The sequence below is a fragment of the Dermacentor albipictus genome, chromosome 1 (assembly GCF_038994185.2).
Source record: "Dermacentor albipictus isolate Rhodes 1998 colony chromosome 1, USDA_Dalb.pri_finalv2, whole genome shotgun sequence".
Classification (NCBI taxonomy): Eukaryota; Metazoa; Arthropoda; class Arachnida; order Ixodida; family Ixodidae; genus Dermacentor; species Dermacentor albipictus.
The window spans coordinates 166,553,884-166,575,520 of record NC_091821.1 but is presented as its reverse complement, the minus strand read 5'-3'; the positions used below and the strand labels follow the sequence as shown (position 1 = coordinate 166,575,520).

The following is a 21,637-nucleotide window of genomic DNA, read 5'->3' as shown; positions in this document are numbered from 1 at the left end:
GCAGAATGTTTTGCTGCAAAAAAAGTGGATTGTTGGAATGAATCAATCGCATATAAACCATTATTTACAAATAAAAATGCTCATTGCACTATTGGTACTAACTGCCCTTAACTGTGGAAGCCTTTAGTGTATGCATAATAAAACAACTTGTCGGGATAACATTGCTTTATTTTTCATAACAGGTTTTTTTCAGAGCCAATTGTAATGTTTATTAGTGTGCCAACAGCTGAGGTGTCCTCGCACCTTCACGAGTCTCTACTGTCAGCACCACAAACCTATTTTTGTTCACTGCAAAATCAATGGCGCTCCCTACAATCCCTTCTTATGCGAGCTGATTGCATCCTATGCCTACAAACATCATATTTTTGTCCCATTACGCAATTTTCTACCATCCTCAGCTGCAGTTCTCTCTCCTTGACATCCATTCTCTCATGCTTATGTAATCACCTGCTATAAATTGGCAACAAGTGATTGAAGACGTGCATTGCCTGCCCACCGATTCCATTTTTTTTTTTTGAATCTCAACTAGCATATCAGTTGCCACGGTTTACTACGCCACTGTCTTTCTGCCTTAATGCTATCTCCAACAATTTTTGTTACTTCGCTTTCTGCACAGTCCTCGACTTCTCAAGTTTCTTTGTTAACCTCCAGGTTTATGTCCCATATTGGATAACCGGTAGAATCCAACGATTCTAAACATTTTTCAAGGATATCGGTAACGTGGCGATCACGATTCGGAAATGCCTCCCATGTGCTGTTCAACCCATTAAATTTTTGTATAAGTTTCCTGCTTTATATCAGTACCTGCTATTGATATTTCACTTGGACAAAGATACTCTTTCATAGATTCTGCGGGCTGAATGTCGCTGATGAATTTCTGTTATACCACTAAGTTAGTGAAGGTTACCTTTATATTTTCCATATTTTCGCGGGCCCACGTACATGTAACAGCACGAGCACTCATTGGCTCTCAATGCCTTTTTTAAACTGCTGGACATTCAGTTCGTTACTACGAAAGTGACTTAATCCGTGCACTATTATTATGCTAAATATGAAACAGTAGAAATATACTTATCTGCAGTTTGTCGATGCCTCCTTCACTGTGTTGGTTGCGAGAACCATGGTCGGCACCACCTCGTTGTCGCATCGTAGCTATATCGACTGTCTTCCTTTTGCACACACTGTGCAATATTCGTGACGCTCGCAGTCACGCAGAGTGGAGGAACTCAGCGCACTCACATAAGCAGCACCGGATAAGTTGTTTGTTCAGGATTGTGCCGTGAACAGTAGGTACGCGTTGCGATCTGCAAAATCGCCTAAGCTATTGGCAGTCTTTCGGGGTGCACGGAAAGATTGCTCACGGAGCAACAGAACTATCCAAGAAATAGTGGTCATCGTCGAGCCTGATCACTACGTCGCGCACTGCAAGCTCGTAGTACGAGTTTGTTTACACTGGGCATCGCCGATGCTTAGCCGCCATGCTCGCCCGATGAATGTATGTGATGACGCCACCACAGCGTTCCCTCGTGGTATAATGCGAAGCGTACTAAATTACAAATTAGTCGAATATACAGTCAGTGTACATCTTGTAAGCTTTAAAATGCTGTTAAACCACGTTAAACTAACTAATAATATTGTACTAAATGCATTTGTTTTATAACTCGCTAGTGCGTGTAATGCACTCGGTGGAACGACAAACAAGTGAAAGAAGGCGCGACCATGCACCGACGGTATTATCACGTGATCCCCAGTTTGTCGACCGCCCAGAAGGCAACGCCCAAGGAATGATAGCCAGCCAGAGTGAATCTAGATCAACCAATGAAACTGGAGGCTTGTAGAAAGATAAACTGTGTCTCGGTACCATTCGTGCTTTCATCTTTGGGTGTCGCCAGAGCTCGTGAAGATCCCGAGTTTCGCCAAACTCGACGCATCCTGCATAGCACCCCTGATGATCGTTTTGGGCACACGGAGCATCTCCTTGTTGGCTCTTGACATTTAGCAGTTGGCAGAATGTTTGGGAAAGTAGCGAACGACAAGGCCGTGACATGATCAGCTGCGGGTTTGCATCCTTTTGGAGAGGTTGCGATAGCGAGTTTTCGTGTATCAGAGCATCTACAGGATGTCGACGTCCCTTGGGAAAGTTGGTTGCCTGTACAACAATGTGCTGCCATGTCGTGTCACCTGTCGTCCAGCATCGAAAGAAACATGCGGTGAATCTGAACTAACTTTTTCGCGGTGAAAGCGAACTTGTGTTTGCAGGTTTTAGTTTGGACGGGCCCAGCTCGGTCCTCTTTAGGAGTGGCACAAGTTTCAACAACGAGCCGGGAGAAAGTCTGTTAGCGTAGTATTTCCTGTGCAGGAAAGGGAATAACGCCGTAAGCCTAATGACATTTATCGGGAAGTGGCCTCGTGATGCAGGGTTCTGGGGAATCGCGGCCTTCAGCATTATGTGCGCATATCCACGTCGTCCTATCCGAAAGGCGTCAAAGAGGAAAAAGAAACGGCCTAACGGAGGACTTTACGCGGTCGCAATAGACCGTATGTTGCTACTATAGTTTTCCATTAATAGTTTTACATTGAGTTTTTCAAGGGTTCCTCAACTTCAAGAACTATTGAATTGTTTTTCATTTTCCATACCAGTTTGTCGTTAATAGTTCTTAATTGATTTCAATTGACAGATTAATTAACATATGTTAACCTAATAAATTCATAATATATATGTCTGTCAGAAATCTGCACGGGGCACTGAGAAACATTCGTATAAATTGTTTCTGACGATGAAACTTTTTCCTAGTTCTTTTCATAGGCCAGGGAGGCAAGCCCCCGGAAAAGGAAAACAAGAGCAATAGAGATAAACCGACAACAGCACTTCTGCGCGCGCCGTCGAGTGTACCTTCCTGTCACAAGAAAATAGCTATACACAAGACTTACTTTGTCAGAAGCACGCAGTTCAGGAGCTTCCCAATGCTCGCAGCAACTTCAAATTGGCACCGGGATCATCGCGTAGCTTAGTGAATTAAGAGTTTGGTGGATCGAAGACTTTGTACGAATGCCTAAGATGGATTTTTTTTTTTTTTTTTTCCTGAGGCGGAGGTCATTCCGTGCGGCGTACAGAGTCAGCCGTTGTTAAACTTCAGTTAAGCGAACCTGTGATGTTTAATGCACTGTAGGTCTAAGTGTGAACGGGTAGAGCTCAAGCTTGAAAATTATGTAGAAAATTAAGCGACGCTCACTAGCCTGGCAAGGGAACGATATAGTTCCTTATTTGTGCTTAGTTTCTTGAAATATTAACGAGTCAGTTTATCTGGGCTAACTAGTCACGGGGGACCCGTATGGTAAAATGTTCAGACTAAGGGATTGAAACGGCATCTGGCAGGCATTGCCAAGTCATTAACGACAGGCTTCCGACATACAGGGTATTTCAGCGTATACTTTCAAAAATCTTTAAATGTTGCCTGTGGCAGATATCACAATTATTGTTCGTGAGCTGGTCTACTCGAAGCGGCGGACAATACTTGCACAAACAATTTAGATGCAAAATCGACTAATTATTAAAAATCACTAATTAAGCATTTGCCTAATTACATTATGGCCCATATTGCAATTTACAAATTCTAGCCGTGGAGTTCGCAAGGCGGATCCACTTGGAACGAATCTTCAAGATGACACCAGTTTCGAGATATACATTCCCGAACTTTGCGGAGAATGCATTGGCGTTCCAGTTAATTTGTTAAAAAAACGTCGTTTCATGCACTGAAGCACCGCTCTCTCTCGCATTATCTCTCTTTCAATGGGAATTAACGAATGAAGCGAGAACTTCTAATGCACCTTTAAATGAGCACCACGGGACATGCAGAATAGATGGTAACTAATAAGGGGGCTGTTTTTTTAAAAAATAAACTGTCATTGAAACTTACTAAGCCACAGGATAATCGGCCTTGTGCAGTAGGTGGTTTGTCATATGTGTTTGGGGATGTTTTATCTCGGTTACGTTGAGTTAACACGTTTATTTATTAGTCTAATAATGGTTGCGTGCAAGCTTAGAGAACAGCAAATCTGCAAGACAGACTATAGCTTGCCACAGAAGACGCAGGGCCGGCTCTTGCTCTGTGTCTCGTCCTGTGAGTTATTCATAGTCGGTGGTTTTCGTGTGGTGTTTGTTTAGTTTTCCACGAAAGGTGATCCCGGTGAACAAAACGGTAGTGAACTCTCGCGCGGTGGTTGTTTTCAGCCCTGTTCTCATATTTATGTCTCCTTTTACCCCTCCCCATGTGCGCAGTAGCCGACAGTGTGATCGCTCCTCCTCAGTGTATACCTGCCTTTCGAATTCAATTTATCTCGTTCTAAAGCACTGTACGCACTGTAACACATTCCGTATATTGGAGAAAATAAAATCTATTTCGCCTAATTACTTGAGGCGTCGATGCGCCATCGCTTTGTAGCCAGTCGCTAATCCCGGCGTGTAGCGTCAACACTCAGCGTCAGAACTCGAACTATACGCGAACTTGCACTGGCGTACGTGAAATCGACGAGACGAGTACCAAAATATTTTGTCTCGTTCTCATTCCGATCTGTGCCTGTAGTAGCAAACCTTAATTTTGTATTTACCGCCTGATTGCCGCCTGAGGCGCCCTGCTTCCGTCTTCGCGTCTTTCTATACAGGCCCGCGTCGGCGACGGCTCACCGACAGTGGTTGCATCCCTCCCCCTTATTGGATTTGTGCTCAAAATGGATCTCCTCAGACGCGGAGCGCCCTTCTACTCGAAGCCCACACCGCTCTCTTGTTTTGAAAAAACGTAGAGCTTGGCGACGCGGCCCGGGATGGATTCAGTTTTCTCTTCGGCGTCCCCAAAGGGTAGCGGGAGCGCCAAGAGGAAGGGGCGGCCGCCGAATCGATGGGAGGAAGCGAGCCGTCCCTACGCCCCCTCTCCCTCTCTTCTCCCGAGCTTCTTTTGGGCGCACCGACGGGTGTGGCGCCGCGCCGTCGCGACGCGTTTCTGCCACGGCCCGCCGGTCGTTCTGCATCGAGAACGCGCAGGAAGTGCAAGCACTTGGCGTGACGGCGCGTTCATTGCGTCTTTTCGCGCCGGAGACTTGCGCTATACGCATCATTTTCTGGGCATGTAAATTAAGCTACGACCAATGCATGTAGGACGCTCCTTGTGAAATGCACAGCTCGATGTTGAAGTCGCGAATGCCCGTCTCTGCGCTGTTTGATTTTTTTTTTTTTCTCTGGAGGGTCGGGGGGATGTAGTTCAGCTTCGGTCATTGCCATCGCCTCGTAACATGCTTAGTGGAGGTATGGGCCTCCTATACCGTCTTTAGTGTGAGTGTATACTTTGCATATTTCCCAAGCTCCACTCTCATTTTATCAGGATAACTCGTCTCAAGCAGGGCTACAAATTTTGAAGAAGCTGGTCCCTCGTAACCGAGTGAACTTCATTTTTAGGTAGACACTTCTCTGAGTACTGCTGGATGTCTATAAATCATACCTCGCGAGTATTTTTGCTGCCCGTGGTCACGTTACACTGCATGCCGGTGTCCATGCATCAATGTTGGTAACATTTTTTGTTTCTTTTTACGAAGGTCGCGACCCAATAAGCTTTATAATTTCAATACGTCGTTCTGGGCTGATGATAACTTATTCGGAATTATTTTTAACCTATAGCTTTAAATTGTGTCATGTGCTGGCGAATGGACGGTCGGAATGCGAAAAGCGAAAATAACTCCCGATTCTCTAAAACGGTATCAAATCTCAAGATTGTGTTTCGCCTAGAAAAGCAGCTTTGCCGCACTCAGATGGCTCAATAGCACCAGCTAGTGCGTTATTCAGTTTATGTGTTTAGAAGCAGCGCTACAACTGGGGGTACATGATTCCCCCAGGGATATAATGCGTGTGAGGTACTGAACCTTGGCTTCCAAAGTCACTTGAGGAATTCTACCAGGGCCAACATACTGACTATTTGAGGCATTAAAAAAATACCACTAAAAAGACGCTATTACACCAAAAGTAAGTGATTGTCAAGGAAACTTAAGCTCGCTAAATTTAACGATTTGCTCACTATATTACCTCTGCGCATGCAGATTCGGTGAGCGGGAAGGGGTTTTATGACGAAGAAAATTATTTATGCGCCACCTTACATGACGAGCTTCACAAAAGATAGTGCGCTAACATACTGGCAGCGCTGTGCTTAAATAGCTGAAACGCTCGCTAGGTCGACAGACTGTCACTGTCATCATCATCATTAGCCTGTTTGCGTCCACTGCAGGATTAACGCGCCTACCAGAAGACACAGGGCCGACTCGGCCCTGTGTCTACAAATTTCCTAACGCCCCGAGAAAAACAGCGCCTTCCCAGGTTGTTCCAACTTCCAGTGTGATTCTAACTTTCCTGTGTGATAATTTCGTATGTCACTTACTCTTGTTGATCAGTTTTGACTATGCAGCCAAACAACAGAGTCGTTCTGTTGAGTTGATAACATTCGTTATCAGGTCTACGCCATTACATGAGCGCCCCAACCATACTTCTTCCTCTTAATTTCAACTAGAAAGTCAGCTACATCCGCTTGCTCTCTTGATATATTGCCACGAATTGTCATAGGCCATCGTCTTTTTCAATAAATAAACAAACAAACAAACAAATAAATAAATAAATAAATAAATTTTTATTTGCGATTTGTTTTGTACATTAATCCTACAGCTTGTCCTTATACTTGCTATTTAAGGTAGTCATTCATCAACGTCATCCACGACGTTGTTGAGCACTACAATGTCATCTGCACGGCGCAAGTTGCTGGCGTGTTTCCCGTTGATCCTCGCACTTAATCCTTCGTGATATAACGTTTGTTGAGTACTTCTTCCAGGCATGCAGTGAATAGCATTGTAGGAAGCACGTCTTCCTGTCTTACACCATTCTTATAATTGGTATTTCTCGATTTCTTTAATGCGAAGCTTTCTTTGCCCCTTCCCTCGACTTTTCCACTGCATGCTGCTGCTGCTGCTACTGCAAGAAGCTGTCTTGCACGCCGCGTCGGGAGGGTGCTGAGAACTTGTATAATGTACATGGTAGGGACGCAAGAGACGCGTCTGTCCTTCATAAGCGTCGCCACAATGCCCTCTCGAGTTCTCTGGTCGTAGTTACAATGCCCTTTGGAATTCCATGGCCATCAACACAATGCACTCCGGACGGATGTGGTTACGCGTTAGCGCCCCGCAAAAGCATTGCAGAAGCCGCAGCGCTTACGTTTGTACTCGCGTGCAACAGCCCAGAGGGGAGATAGTGTGGTAGAAAGAGGAGACAGACAAGGCGTAAAGCCAACGCCCTGACGAAACGGGTGAATAGCCACTCTTCGCTCGTGGCAGCTTGCATGCATGGGATGATCATGGGAGAAGCGAGAGGCGCCGTCAGAAAGCATGCTTCGTTTGGGGTCGCTTCAGTAAAAGAAGCGCTCCTACTATACATGGCAACAGTTGGGGACAAACTGTAAAAAATTTAATTCAAGGTATAGTGGGGCACATTTCTGCTATTTGTGAAAAAATAAACACCGCAAGTTTATACATGCGGACAACTGATGCAGGGCATGCAGACGCAAAGAAGCACCGCAGCGTCAACACGACAACGCGCAAGCGGCTGTCCAGCAAATCAACACTTCAGCCACGATACAATGCGCCCGTGTGAAGGAATGACAGTGCTTTCTCGCAGGCTACGAACCATGGCGCACAACAACGCCTCGAGCAAACACCTCTCGCTGTGTGTCCTGTGTACTACGCAGACAAACACAAGTGAACTTCAGAATAGTGGCTAGTCGGGCTTGTTGGTGCGGACACATTCTTTAGCACACAACACGAATAACGGGACACAGAAAAGAGGCGCACGACACAAACCAGCGCCTGTGTTGTGTGCCTCTTCTCTGTGTCCCATTATTCGCGCGGTTTGCTAAAGAAACAGAAGTGGTGCACGCAGGGTGACATTTAACATCACATCACAACTGTCGTAGGCCGTCAACATCACCACCAAATATCGTAAATGAACAGAAAGCTTGGCTTACATCGATTCCCGCAGTTCGTGGGACCTGCATATTTTTTTTTAAATTATGGTAACTTTGAATTCGCTGTAGATACTTCCTCAGATTCTTAATCAGATATTCTTCTCCTACTCCTTCACTACCCTATGCCTCCATATTGACTGATTTCTCTACTCATTCGATGTCCTTTTCATAATTTAGGAAGGCCGTATGGTGAGTTTGGTTATATTTCGCAGGTTTCTCAGTTACCTAATTGTTGATATGGGATGTGATCCATTGCTGAATATTTCTTTCTAAAGCCAGCCGGATTTCTAGGTTGATTGAAGTCAAGTGTTTTCTCTGATTCTATTTGAAATTACCTTTATGAGTATCTTATACAACACCGACAGTAAGCTAACGGACCTTTAATTATTCCATTCTTTGACGCCTTCCTTCTTATTGAGTAATGTTATCTTGGAATGCTTCAAAGTTATGAGGCAGTGTGCATATAGGGCATAATTTCCCCGCCATCGTTTATCACACCGGCTGCTAATTCATCTTATCCTGGCACTTTTTCAATGTATATACATGTATTTAGCAAAACCCTCCTGACCTTAATCCCTAGTTAAGAGGGAACTTACATTGCTTCCTTGCAACCGCGTCGAATCCAGGTTATTTGTCTGTTATGGGCACTGTACAGTTATAAAATTTATATGCTGCCATTATAATTCAAATTTCTAATGAGATTGTCGTGTTTATCTTTGACTGCATACACCTCGTTCTTTCCGTTGCTTCTTGCTGATTTCATGCTTCCTCTGCTGCTTCATTGATCTTTCGAATGTGATAATTTCGTATGTCACTTGTTTTACTCTTGTTGATCAGTTTTGACGGTGCAGCCAATTCGACTTGACTGAGCTGAATACTTTCATGTTCTCTTCGTTTCTTCATAAGGTTATTTGTTGCTTGGTAGAGCTTGCCTGTTTCCTGTCTTCGTGCCTTACCTCCGAATTCATTTGCGGCATCTGAAGTTAGCATCTTTAAGGCCTTATTTATTACATCTATGCTGTCGTTGTCCTCTAGGGCCCATATTCACTAAACACTCTTAAGCTAGAATTGTTCGTAACAGTAACTTCCAGCCAATCTTGACGTTGGACATATTATTAGCGGAGGAAGCTAGTCTGTGATAAAGAGCACTTACGGACAAAAGGTTTCGTGAATCGGGCCCTGTATCTACAGCCTCATATTTGCTCACAAACAGTAGTCCGAATGTCGCTTTCTGTGGCTGTTGCTATGTTGGCCTGCATACAACTGCATACAACTGTATACAACTCCATAGACCGACTTAAATGAGTTGAAAGATGAAATATTGGCACCTGCTTTATAAGCTGTCACAAATATTGTAGCTTTTGCATTCGTGTAACAATCACGAGCACTAAATGCAAATGTTGCTGCTACCGTTTGCAGACATCTATAAGGCAACTATGAGCCGGGATAATGCACCGATCATATTCCAGTTCTCTTGCTTTCCGTATACTTCGTCAGTGGTCCGAGCAGCGCTCCGCCTACTTTGTCATCACTATCGAGTGGTCGTGAGCGGTGGATCATAAGAAAGGGATAGGATTGAGCGAGATGAATAGCTACATTATGTCGATCATGGTCGTGGTCGTGGCATCAAATGATGGCAAGCGAGTTAATGTCAACTCGCGCATCTGCTGGACAACCGCTTTCTCAGCTCGTGTGTGTAGGCTCGCAATCGTAGATCTTGAGAGAAACCTGCAGCTTTATAGGTGCCAACAGCCCCTACCACATCAATCAGCAGCAAGAGCTATTGCACGTATATTTACAAATGGTGCTCGCTTTCCGAAGCTGTACAAAGTAGCGTGCGTTTATACCCCAGCCTTCACAGGTCACGGTATGGTACTGCGCGCACACGTCAGGCTTGTAGTAACACGTTAGATTGCTACTGTTGGCTCACCGCGGGCATTTTTTATTTCTTGTTCTTCTGGCAGGCGGTTGGCCGCAGTGCAACGCGGTTGGACTTTGAACGGATACGATCGCCGAGTTCGGAGCCGTTACCACGAAAATGTAGTTGCAGGCGCGTCGTCAGCGATCGTTTGTTTACGCAGCCGCGCGTGTTGTGTCTGGGCCACCGCGAGCTCCCTGGCGGCCAGTCGGGAGAGGTGTGGCCTTCTCGAACACTGGCTGGAGAAGCCCATTTTCCGCACTCTGTTGCGCACCTATAGGTAGGAGTGTAGCCGGGATTCGATATAGCTGATAGCAAGCGTAATATGTAATTATAGAATTGCCAAGAGTGCAGTAGTCCACCAGCTGCAGCACGAATGTGTGCGGTTAACAACTTTTTCTCCCACCATCGCCGCACAGTCTGCGCCTCGCACACTCAATCCGCGCAGGATATATATATATATACTCCAGATGCATTGTCAGGAAGCTCCAAGGTGCCAGAAGGAAGCTATCTGGCAAACGGGTCACAGCTTGCGCAAATTCTTCGCGCCTTCCTGTCTCAGCGCAGACTCGCGGGAGACGTTTCTCCACCGCTCTACTTCCGATTCCACGTGTGGTGCAGGCATTGGGCCCCGTGAGGTGCAGGGGCAGGTGTCTTTTGAACAGCTGCGTGTTGTCTGACTGCTAAAATTGCGCCACCGAGTGCGGCGCTGTGTCGCTATAGCTTTCAGCGAGTGCTCGACTGCACATGACCGTTATCCCAACACTGGAAGAAAGCCGGCGTTGGGACCACGCAGAAAGGAGGCGCGTCTGTCGCCCGCCGGCCCGGATCCCGGAAGCGCGCCGAGGACCATCGATTCCGACTGACCTCGCATGGGCGGCGCCGCGCTGCTGCACTGGCTGGCGCAGTCGGCGCCGAGGCAGTTTGCGACGGAGGCCGGCCGATTGTCCACGTGCGCTTGAGGCTGCGCTTCGCCGATGGGAGTAAACTGTACGGCACGCAACTACCGCTTCTTCCTCGCCACCGCTTGCAAATAATGTCAGACATCGCTGCGTTCGATGCAAGGCGCGTCACCGAACTGGCGATTAGGATGAGTGCTGGTTCGTACGACTACGCAGGAGAATGCTACGCTCCTCTTGCTCTGCCGCCGGAAACCCCCTTTATGGCCTTTATTTGGTTCTCTGTAAAACGACGCTGACAAACAATAATTATAGTAATTGCGAGGAGGCGGGCGGGAGGAAGAAGTAAAAGAAATTTCTGTTGTGATGAGGGACTGGGTGTCCTCATCCGTGTCAATATATATATATTAGATGCTAGATGTATTAAATGTTAGTGTATGACCCCGTTAGCAGCTTTCAGAAGTCGCATGTATTAAGTGCACCAAATGCGGCTTGTGAAAGGCCCGGGTAGACGTAGTTGCTGTACGGGATCCTTTCAAATGCGATTTTCTCAAACATCAGTGAAAAACACAAGTGGCAGTAATGGTGTCCTTATCGTACCATTTACATTTTATGTGCTTTGGTATGTTTTTCTTTATTTTACTACATTTTACTATCCTGACAACATTTTCGCGTCACAGACTTCTTGTACCCTCTCCTTTGAACGGATGTATTTAATTAAGAACAGAGTAATTGTTCTTGTCACAGGTCATACACTTACTTTGCATTATGCATATATACATTTACAGCTCATATCGGGAGAGGAAGAGAAAGAAGTGCCCAGGGCTCACTAGTGCTCTGCGCCTCTAGCTGTTATGCATTTTTTGCCATTTTTGCCATTTGCGATTTTTGTGAGAGTCATTTCATCGAGGATGAGCAATAAGACGCCCCCACGACCACCTGAACAAGGTCAGTCGTCTGCTTCACCGCTCATTTTTGGACGACTTGCCTTTGGAAGCTCGAACCAGCTCAATTCCTGGGAGAGCTCAACGCCGGAAGTCATGGACTTTGACAGCGAGTACACCGTAACCATGGGCCGCCGTATGAAGGTGCGCCGTATGTCGACTGACACGACTTCATAGAATCAGAGTGAGCAGGAATCCTTCATGGTTTCTTGCGTGCCGCTCTCGACGGCACACAGCATGAACTCCTTCAGCAGGCAGTTTCTAACCGAATACTTTGAAAGTGTGGCCCCTGAGCAAATCAACGAGATCGATCAACGCTGGCAAGAACATCCTGACTATAGATGTGACAAATTCTGCAATACTGGAGAAGTTAAAGACCATTCCGCAGTTAAGCGCAATGCCCGTCCGCTCCTTTATAGCTTATGCATGGACTTAACGACTGGAGTGATTTCCGACGTGGAGCTTGAAATCAAGTATACAGCCCTCAAGAGTATTTTGAGGTCATCGGTGCGCATTCATGAGCTTCACTGCTTGGGGAACTCCCGATGTACCAAGTTAATATTTGCTTCTTCGACGTTACCAGCGTCTGTCAAAGTGGGCAACGTGATACACCGTGTACGACCACTCGTTCCGAGGCCTCTTCAGTGCCGGAAATCTCAAAAGTTAGGACACGTGAGCGCTGTTTGTAGAAAGGAAGTCACCTGCTCGCGTTGCGGCGGAGAGCACATTACCCGCGACTGTGATGCGTCTTCATTTAAACGTCCCAACTGTACTGGCTCTCACGAAGCGACTTCGAAGGAATGCCCGAAGATGAAACAAGAAGTTCGTATTCTTCCACAGATGACAAGAGACCAGTCTCCACGTAAAGGGGCTGCTCAGTCTGCTCGCCAAAGTAACCAACCCTCGCGGCGAAAGAAGCGCTACAAAGCCATTTCAGAACTACATAGCGGCGCGCAGGCGCCACGATCACCTCTGCCTGTGGAAACCGTGCCTACTGCTGTTTCAAGGTCGGTGAGAGCACGCGGCGAATATTCGCCTCCACCGGCTTATACAGACACGGAATGGCCTTTTCTGCCTACGGCCATGACAGCCATAAAGCCAAGAATGATAAGGCCATTAAAACCGCTGACACTACGGGCAAGCAAGGAGATGAACACAATGAGAAGAAACATGTTCAGAAAATACTGAAGCACCTAGTAGAGTCAGTGCGCGTGATTCTCGGTGGTCTCCAGAATCCGGCCACTAAAGGCGCCCTGCAGGTGCTCGCCGTGCTAGAGCCGCTTATCGCAGCTCTTTACACGCTGTAAAGCTTTTGCTTGGCGCCTGTGCTGCTCACTCAGGGGAGGCCCACACACCAGCTTCGTCTTAGCGCGTTTATCTCTAGCTTCACTTGAACTAGGGACTACAGACAAGACACGGAACCCGGTAGTGGCTTCATGGATGAGATTTCTGAATGTTTATCATCAGAATGTTGTACTTGCTTTTACCGTTGTGCATCCCTCTTTCTATTTCATCGTCGTCTTTCACCACACCTTTATGTCCCCGTTCCCCCTTCCCCCTGTGCAGAGTATAGCTGGCTAGAGCGCGTTATAGTTCAGGCCGACTTCTCTGCCTTCTTTCAAATAAACTCTCTACAGTTCATATCAAGTCATTTGCATATTTATGGAGTGTATTTAGGGAGTTTCACTCCGTGTGATTGTGAAAGCTTCTGATTATTTCTTTTTTCTATTTGTACTGTTCTCTCGTGTAGTGTTTAAACGTGCATGCGTGTGTATGTGTGTGTGTGTGTGGGTGCGCGTCTGTGTGCGCGCGCGCGTCGCTAGGATTTTGGGATAGCAGGCTCTTCAGAGCCGAAATTCCTATATTGTCGTAGTTAATAAACATCAAACGAGAGCCAGTACTCTTAGTCACTAGCACGTTCATTGCGAACTCATTATTGACGCGCGCACGTGTGTGTGTGTGTGTGTGTGTGTGTGTGTGTGTGTGTGTGTATGTGTTCTTATCCTAATGCGTACACAGGTGAGGTCTGTTGCGGGCATTCATAACGACGGCTGCGAAAAAAGGCAGTGCTTCTAACGGAGGACACAACTATCATATGATGTCGTGCCGGACTCGTGCGACAGAAATGCCGTGTATACGAAAAGCATGACCGATAAATGAACTGCCGCAAGATTACCCTAGGTGATGGGGACGACAGCACACTGCCGCAAAACGCTAAGCGCGTCACGGAATACCGATCAAGGCACGTAATAGTCGGCGCTTTTGTCGAGAGGCGGGGGACATGCTCCGTTTGCCGCCAAAACTACAGCAGCAGCGCCTGGTGGGATATTCAACGCCATTCAGCGCGTTGCCCCATTACCATCACTTTCTATTTTTTTATTGTAAACTAGGGCCTTCTTTTTGTTATTGTTAGTGTTCGAAGTGTCACTTTCACTAAGAACATAGCCTTCGCAAGCGAGAAAATGAAGGTTGACGCTGCTGGTGTGGAAAGGCGGTACCAGGTATACGGTTCACGTAGCACGTCCCGCTGGTGCAAGGTAGTTAACCAATGATAATAAAAAAATAATCATGCGCACCTAAACATGAAGTAAAATGCAGCTTGACCAATTTTGTTTGATCTTTCTGCGGAAAAGCCGACTGGTACCTTATAAGAAAACAAAAAAAGCGAAGGTTTCTTTGTCTACCCCACCATGGTTTCGCGTCCATCGGTATAGGTCGTTGGGTATCTCGTCTGATGGGACACAGTTAACCGGTTTATCTAACACGGAATTGACCCACAGCGCCAGTGGGCGCACCTGTGTTCTGTATAATAAAACTTAAAGGCACAACATAAAATGTACATAGGATGTTGGCTCAGGAATCTCCAAGCCTTAGTCCTCGTGCATCACAGCGTCAACATAAGTTGGCACACCTGCTACGGGACTCGAGCTTGGAACTGCGGCATATTCTCGGCCAATGGCAATGCTCCACCTGGGTGTGTGCGACTGTATGTGCTGTTAAGTGTTTATCACTGTATATGTCATAATCACCACCCAGCACCTGGAGTAGCATGTCAGGCGAGCAGCCAGGCTAACATCTCCTTCATATCATTAAAGCTTGTATCTCTCTCTCTCAATGTGCAATCTCCTGATTTGATGTTTGCGTTTCGTCATAACTTGTGAACGGTGTAATAGAGCAATATAAAGATTACATGAGCCTAAATTTGTTACCTGTGCAGTGCATAAACATGAACATCGCATCAGGTTACGCCCGTTACATTGGATAAAAATAAACACACAACGCACAACACCCTATTTAGTTGTATAGTATATATTTCTCTAAATAAGATGCAACTAAAGTTTCTCTTCAACAAAGCTTCCATTCACATATAGATTCCCACATGGGCGTTGGATCTGTCTATTTTTTTTTCTTTCTCTCTCTGTCAATGCAGTTAGCGGGCGTGTGGCGGCCTTCTCTATGCGGCCTCAAAGCAGGCATGTAGCTACAGGCAGGGCATGACCTCTGAGATTATTGGCGCAGTTACGCAAGAAAAACCGTTCACCTAGATGATTTAAACTGCAGAATTATTGTGTCTCCAACGAAGTCATCTAGTGGCATAAAATTTGCGAGGTCTCTGGAAGAGTAGCAATGTAAATTCTTTCAGTGTTTGCTTTAGCGTCCCTCCAGATATGTGTAAGCAAAAGCGACAGTTATCTTCGGCACTCCACTGCGTGAAGCACTATGACATGATGGATGCTTACCGACTCGGAGAGTGTCTTCTTCCGCGCACATTTTCTTGTTTCTATTCTCTTTCCTTCTTTTTTCCACACGGCACCACGCCTTACATATTCACGAGATATTTTGTGTGCTAGAACGGTTAATCGTAACAGGCGCCACTCAATTGGGATACAGGGCAAAATATATTGACCAAAGGGACCAGCCAACGACAAGAAATTATTACAAACGAAAAGCTTGGTCAATTCAGCCTTCGTTCGTTCGTTCGTTCGTTCGTTCGTTCGTTTGTTTGTTTGTTCGTTTTGCATCTGTGCAAATTTCCGCACACCAGGGCCAAATTCGTGAAGCTTTTCTTTCGTGGGAACTATCATCAGCCGAGCACCCATGCTTATGTAAGATTTGTTAGCGTGATTGGCCGACGCCTGTTCTTACCAACAGCTCTGGCGTACCAAGCTTTTTGAATACACGCCCAGTTGCATTGTTCTATCTTGTGGCTATCATGACGGCATTGAAGTCGCAATTAAAGAGGAGCGTGACTGGGACCATCTACCCTTGAGGCCGCTGTGAGTTGATTTGAAAATGCCGGATATATAAATTGCGTTATTTCCCCAGTCACCTTACTGCGTCTACCCCTCGCGGTGATTCTTGGCTGTCCGGCTCCTTATCAGAGGAGCAAAATAGAGCGGGAGATGGTTCAAGGTCCCAGCTGCAGGCGACGAACCTTGTTCGCGAACCTTCTTCAAGAAGACGTGATGTATCTGGCGCGGCAGCCGAGTGCGCGAAATTCCCGCTTCCGGAACCGAGCGCGCGCTGTGAGATTCAGTAGACGCGCTGCGGCTGGTTCCGGAAGGCTGCTCGCGCGGCCCGCCGTGCGCTTGTGACTTGTTGTTGCAGCCGTGGGTGGAAGCCCAATTTAGCCCTGGCTCCCAGCCCTGGAGAAGAACCACTAGCCGGCGTGCTGGCCGAACGCGGGAGCCTCATACGTCGTCGGTCACGTGGGCGCCCGAAGAAGCCGCCCGCTTAGCCTGGCTGCCTGCCGTCATCCAAACCGGGAACCTACGGGCGGAATAGCCGCGGTGCACCGGGGCTCCGATCGCTGCGAACGAAGCATCGAATACTGTTTGACGAAACCGTCCCGGTGTTGCTCGTACGTGCGCACGCGCCGGACGTTGAGCAGAGGCCGCCCTGCGACTGTGATGCGATTCGTCCCTGCGGACCCGAGTGTGACGTGAGTCCTGGGCGACCTTGCAGCCAGTGCGAACACCATGGGCGCGGCACAGAGGAAACTGGCCAAGGTGGGCTCCCGTCGCTGTGCATGCCGTCGACGCGCGAGCCTTGCATGGTGCCGCGTTGCTCGAAAGGGCCGCGCCGTGCGTCTGCACGTGAGCGACTCCCTGTCTCCGCAGCCTGCGAGGCGCAGTGACACGGAGGCACCCTACGTGTGCGTCAGGTCCGCCTTCGTGGCGTGCGATGTTGATGATGATGATGGACTTCTGTCATTGCTCGCACCCACTAAGGGGATACGCCAACAGTCGGGCGGAAGTCGGTAGCTGCAGGACATTCTTATTTGAAAATGATAAACGCAGAGTAAAAGAAATACAAAAAACAAAAAACAAAAGGAGATGTTGCAATAATTAGACTAGTATGCGAGCGAGCAGTCAGACTAACTGATGTGTAAATGTTAAAGGAGGCTACAATCATGGAGATAATTCATGTTAGTAAAGAATTTAGAGAAAGAAATTTAGGTGAAATGAATGCAGATTTGATATGTAGAATAACGGTGCAATAATTAACGGGGTAATCGTTTTGTTTCAGTTAAATAATCAAATACTGCGGAGCAAACGTCTCTGTGACTATAGCCTACTGTCGAGGCCCCAAATGATAATAATACTAGTATACTTAATCCTAATCCAATTTTGAAAGTGGTTTTGGCACGTAAAACCCCATAATTCATTCATTCTAATCCAATTTTGCGGAGTGTAGCTTCGAGTAATATCTTTCTGTGGTGAGAATATCCTCTGCATGATAAAAAGTAGTGGTCTATCGATTAAATTTCCTTACAATTGTGGCATAAAGGGGGCATCGTCAGACGAACTCTATGTAAACATAAATTCAATTGCGGGATGCGACAGCGTAATCTGGTGTATGTAACTTCCAGTTGCCGAGAAGCAGACCACTGTTTATTCCAGCAAAAACCGAGATTCTGAAAGTGTGGAGATGGGGGGTATTAGCGATAGTTTGCTGAAATTATTTTGCAAACAAAATTTTCTGTATCTCGATGCAGTGACGTAAGCTGTATCCGGTAAAACAGGAATGAAAGGTCCACTTATAAAGACGTTCTGGCTAATAAATCTGCCATTCCGTTTACGTATAAACCGCGGTGGCCAGGAACCCACCACAAATTAATTTTTTTGTAAAGTTGTATGGACTAAATTTTGGAACATACTTAAGATAGCTGCATTCGTTGCCGTGGAAACCGATCCACATACCGATAGAGAATCTGTAACTACGACAGCTGACGAGTGATTAGTGGGAAGCTTGCGCAGCGCTAGAACAATAGCCAATAATTCTGCTATGAAAATAGGCGTGTAATCTGGAAGGCGAATAGAAATTGACCAGCAAAGAGAAGGAGAGAAAATTCCTGCGCCATCATTTTCTTTAGACAGCGAAGCATCAGTGGCTATAATATTGCTTGTGTCCAGGCTAGAAAAGTAATCCTGTGATTGGTCATTTAAGTATTGGTATGGCATTAGTTTAGAATTTGAGGGGGAAATATCGTCAAGTTCTATCTGGAGGCGTATCTTGGATTGACGAAGCTGCGTAGCAGGCAGCTTCGTCTTTCACTTTGTCTGTTATGATAATCTCGTGCTTGAGCCGCGACACAAAACTCAGACGTTGTCCTCGCGATTTTTGTGGCCAAAATTCTCAATATGAATGAATAAATGATGACGTACATGGTTGCGTGTCACTGTATAGATGGGTCCAGTTTGAGGAATCCTCTTGGTGCCATGCAGTTAACGGTGATATAGCACAGTGGTCACAGAGAAACAAGCCCTGCGGCAATAGTGGCTCACTTACCATGACAGCAGCAAATCCTCTTGCCGCAAGTTTAATGCATAGGGTAACATAAACAATTTCACTGGTCCAATTCGTGCCTTCGGTTCTGCTTCGTTTTGGCGTCCTCAGAAAGGAGATGATAACGTACTTCACCTGTGACTGTGCTCTACGTAAGTCAGAGCCCCATTTTTGTTGAGCTGCATACCGGTGCGTTGCTCGGAGATATAATAGTAAAATCTCTTCGACGTCGCAGATGTATACGAGTGATCCTTATGACCCCGCCCTTTAGTGTACCTGCGCCGCTGTTTTTCTTTATTCTGCAGTGATATATGCACGCAATCATGAACGAACCTCGCATATTAGTCTCTTGCTTGTAAACTTTCACTCAGGTTGCATTCCTCCTCTCGCCAAATAACGCCCGCCCGCGCACAATGGGTTTCAGAAGGGTGGGTGGTAAAGGGGGGGGGGGGGGGGGCTGCTCGCTCGTCTCTTTCTTTATACCTGCTTGCGCTACAAAATTGATCACCTCCTCTCGAGATGGCTACGTGGGCGAAACCGGAAATACCTTTTATGGCTCAGCTAAGCATTCCCCAAGACGTGACAGCTCGCGCACCTATGTGCGCGTGTGCATACACGCTTCTGCGCGGCCTAAAACTTGGCCTCCTCGTGCGCTGGCGACGACAGAGGAGGCAGCGAGGCTCGGCTGCGTCCGCCCGGGTCGCGTGCGGCATTGTCCCGAAATAGAGGGAGGCCGCCCCTCGGCAAGAAGCGTTTCCCACGCGGCGTTGAAGCGGCCACGTGGCAGCAGCTAGTCGGTTTGAAAGCGCGCGTGCCGCATTTCAGAGGACTGGCGAAAAAGAGCGCCCGCCGGCCGAAAACTGCACGTTCTCCTCACGAGCAGTGTTGGCCTAGCGGTTCCCCCTTTCAGACGGGCCCGGAAGGGAGAGAGCGCAACGCCGTCCGCGTGCGCAGCGCGCCCCATTCTCATCGCATATGGGACGCTGCATATCACGTACACGGCGACCGTCGGATGGTTTCCATCGCCAGGCGTCGGCCGCCAGATGATGAAGTCGCCGAGTGGCACCATCACTGAATACCTTTCATTTTTTCAAAATAGCGTTCCTTCCAGGTTCCCACGCTGAATATATAGGCACATAACCCGTTGCCATTACGTAAAGTGCGAGAGCTTGTGTACGCAAGCAAGCGTGTGCGTCTTCATTTTATTAGTTTTTGTTTTTGTCTTGATGGCCGTGTGGCGCTGGAATGGAATAGAAGGGACGCACTCTAAAGAATGGGCGTGCGGTTCGTCTGGCGACGCGCGTGAATCGCATTGTACAGCTGCAAAAGGAAAGGTCATACGCTTACGAGAAGCTACGGGAAGCGCCAGGTGAAGCGCGGCTCATTGGCCCCACAATGAAGGCACGGGTCACTGTGGCGGACATTTTTTAAGCACCCTTACTTAGCTGTTGTTCTGCAACGCCCAGTCCCTTCGCACTAATTAATAAAGGAGCTACTAAAGCCCATATCCCCGTCAAAAGCAAGCTCTGAGCTATACAGGGAAAACACCACACGCAGGCAGTGTTTGTCCTTTAGCTGGCGCGATCTCCTCTCACCCGTATTTTCTATGCCACGTTACCTTATCTGTTAGTGTACTTTATCAGCATCTGTGTCGCGCCGCGCGATTCCGACGCTTGAATCGGTGCTGAATGGCGTTTCATGCGTCTGCTCTTAAAAGTGGCAGCCATGCGCTACGCATTTCAGCTGTCACTGTAGGACAGCTGTTGCAACACAGTGGACGCAGCGACACCGCTCCGACAGTACCTCGGAACATTCCACGCAAGCTGATTTCTGCTGAAAAGATTTTTTTTTTTTCATAGTCTTGTGTACAGGTGCTGGCGAAACCACCTTGTGTGCGCCCCACATTGTGCTCGCGTCGCTCGCCTTTATCACCCGTAATCTTTTCACCGTTCATGTGTCCCACTGAATTAACGGGATAATTATATCTGCGGATTTATATGCGCTGAAATGCTGGCTTCATTATTGAGCAATTGTGTGCTTGTGTACAATTGTGCACCGAAAAATGACCAATGAAGCAATTTCATTTTTACCCAATGAAACAAGTAATTCTTTTTTTGCTATTTTCAACCCTTTGTTTCTCACGAGAATGCTAGTGGGAACGTAGTATTTAGTCATTCTTTCTTCTTTTAAAATCACTAAGAGAGAAAGAAAGTTGGATCTTACTTTAAAGCGTGGAAGTGGGACTTGTGTGGTCGTTGTAATTACATTTTTCTATAGCGTACGAGTATCGTAATGTAGTAGACATATCTCTGGCAACTGTGTTGCCGTTGGTTCACAACGGGTAACGCATTGAACTGCGGCCGGCTCTTACCACCGTTCTTGTCGCTCGGAAACGAAATGAGAAAAGAAGCGACTTCTAAGAACGTTCAAGGAAATACACTGAGCAAACCAGCTCGAAGTTCTCGTAAACGTGACCTAACAAACTTGTACTAAGTGTGTCACCGATGGCTGTCTCGAATTGACGTGGGATATGTGAAACGCAAAAATATAAATTAGAACTATAATTAGCCAATTTATCGAACACATTCCAGTTGCGGAAGTGAAGCCGGTATACATTGCTCAAAATGACGTCTACTTAGTATATATAGGAATTGTGACGAAAGCACCAGGGGTCGAATTCACAAAGCTTTACGTTCGTAAGAACTTTTTCTAGTTGGTCGGCTGTCTTCGCTAAAATATGTTCTTTGTCAGTGTGGGATAGTTTTTTATTACGACCTTAATTGGCGCGTAATAAGTTTTTTGTGAATACGGGCCCAATTTCGGTATGTTCGCCGCTAAAGTCAGGGTCGAAGTACGCTTACATTGATGTTCCACGCGTAGCTTTGTCTCACGTTGCCCAATGAAGGGTTCGGAGGGGACAGTAAAAAAAAAAGAAAAACAAAGAGAGAAAAAAAACCCCGCTAGCTCCTGACAACTACGGGGGAAAACTTCAGGCGCAGCTAAAATGATCCGGAGTCGGTGCAGCGGATATGCGCGCCG

General features: G+C 46.9%; 1 protein-coding gene across 3 annotated transcripts in view; it reads left to right on the top strand.

Annotated features, from left to right (window-relative positions):
- Window positions 1-21,637, top strand: part of LOC135911558 (uncharacterized) — a 412,939-nt gene that overhangs the window by 41,064 nt on the left and 350,238 nt on the right. The window contains exon 1 of one of the 3 annotated variants that reach the window (XM_070528861.1): window positions 16,480-16,818. The exons of the other annotated variants lie outside the window; for them this stretch is intronic. Within the exon in view, the coding sequence (XP_070384962.1) occupies window positions 16,789-16,818 (30 nt within the window). The 5' untranslated portion in view covers window positions 16,480-16,788. Of the gene's footprint in view, window positions 1-16,479; window positions 16,819-21,637 lie in introns of those variants that run through there. 3 annotated transcript variants of the gene reach the window in all.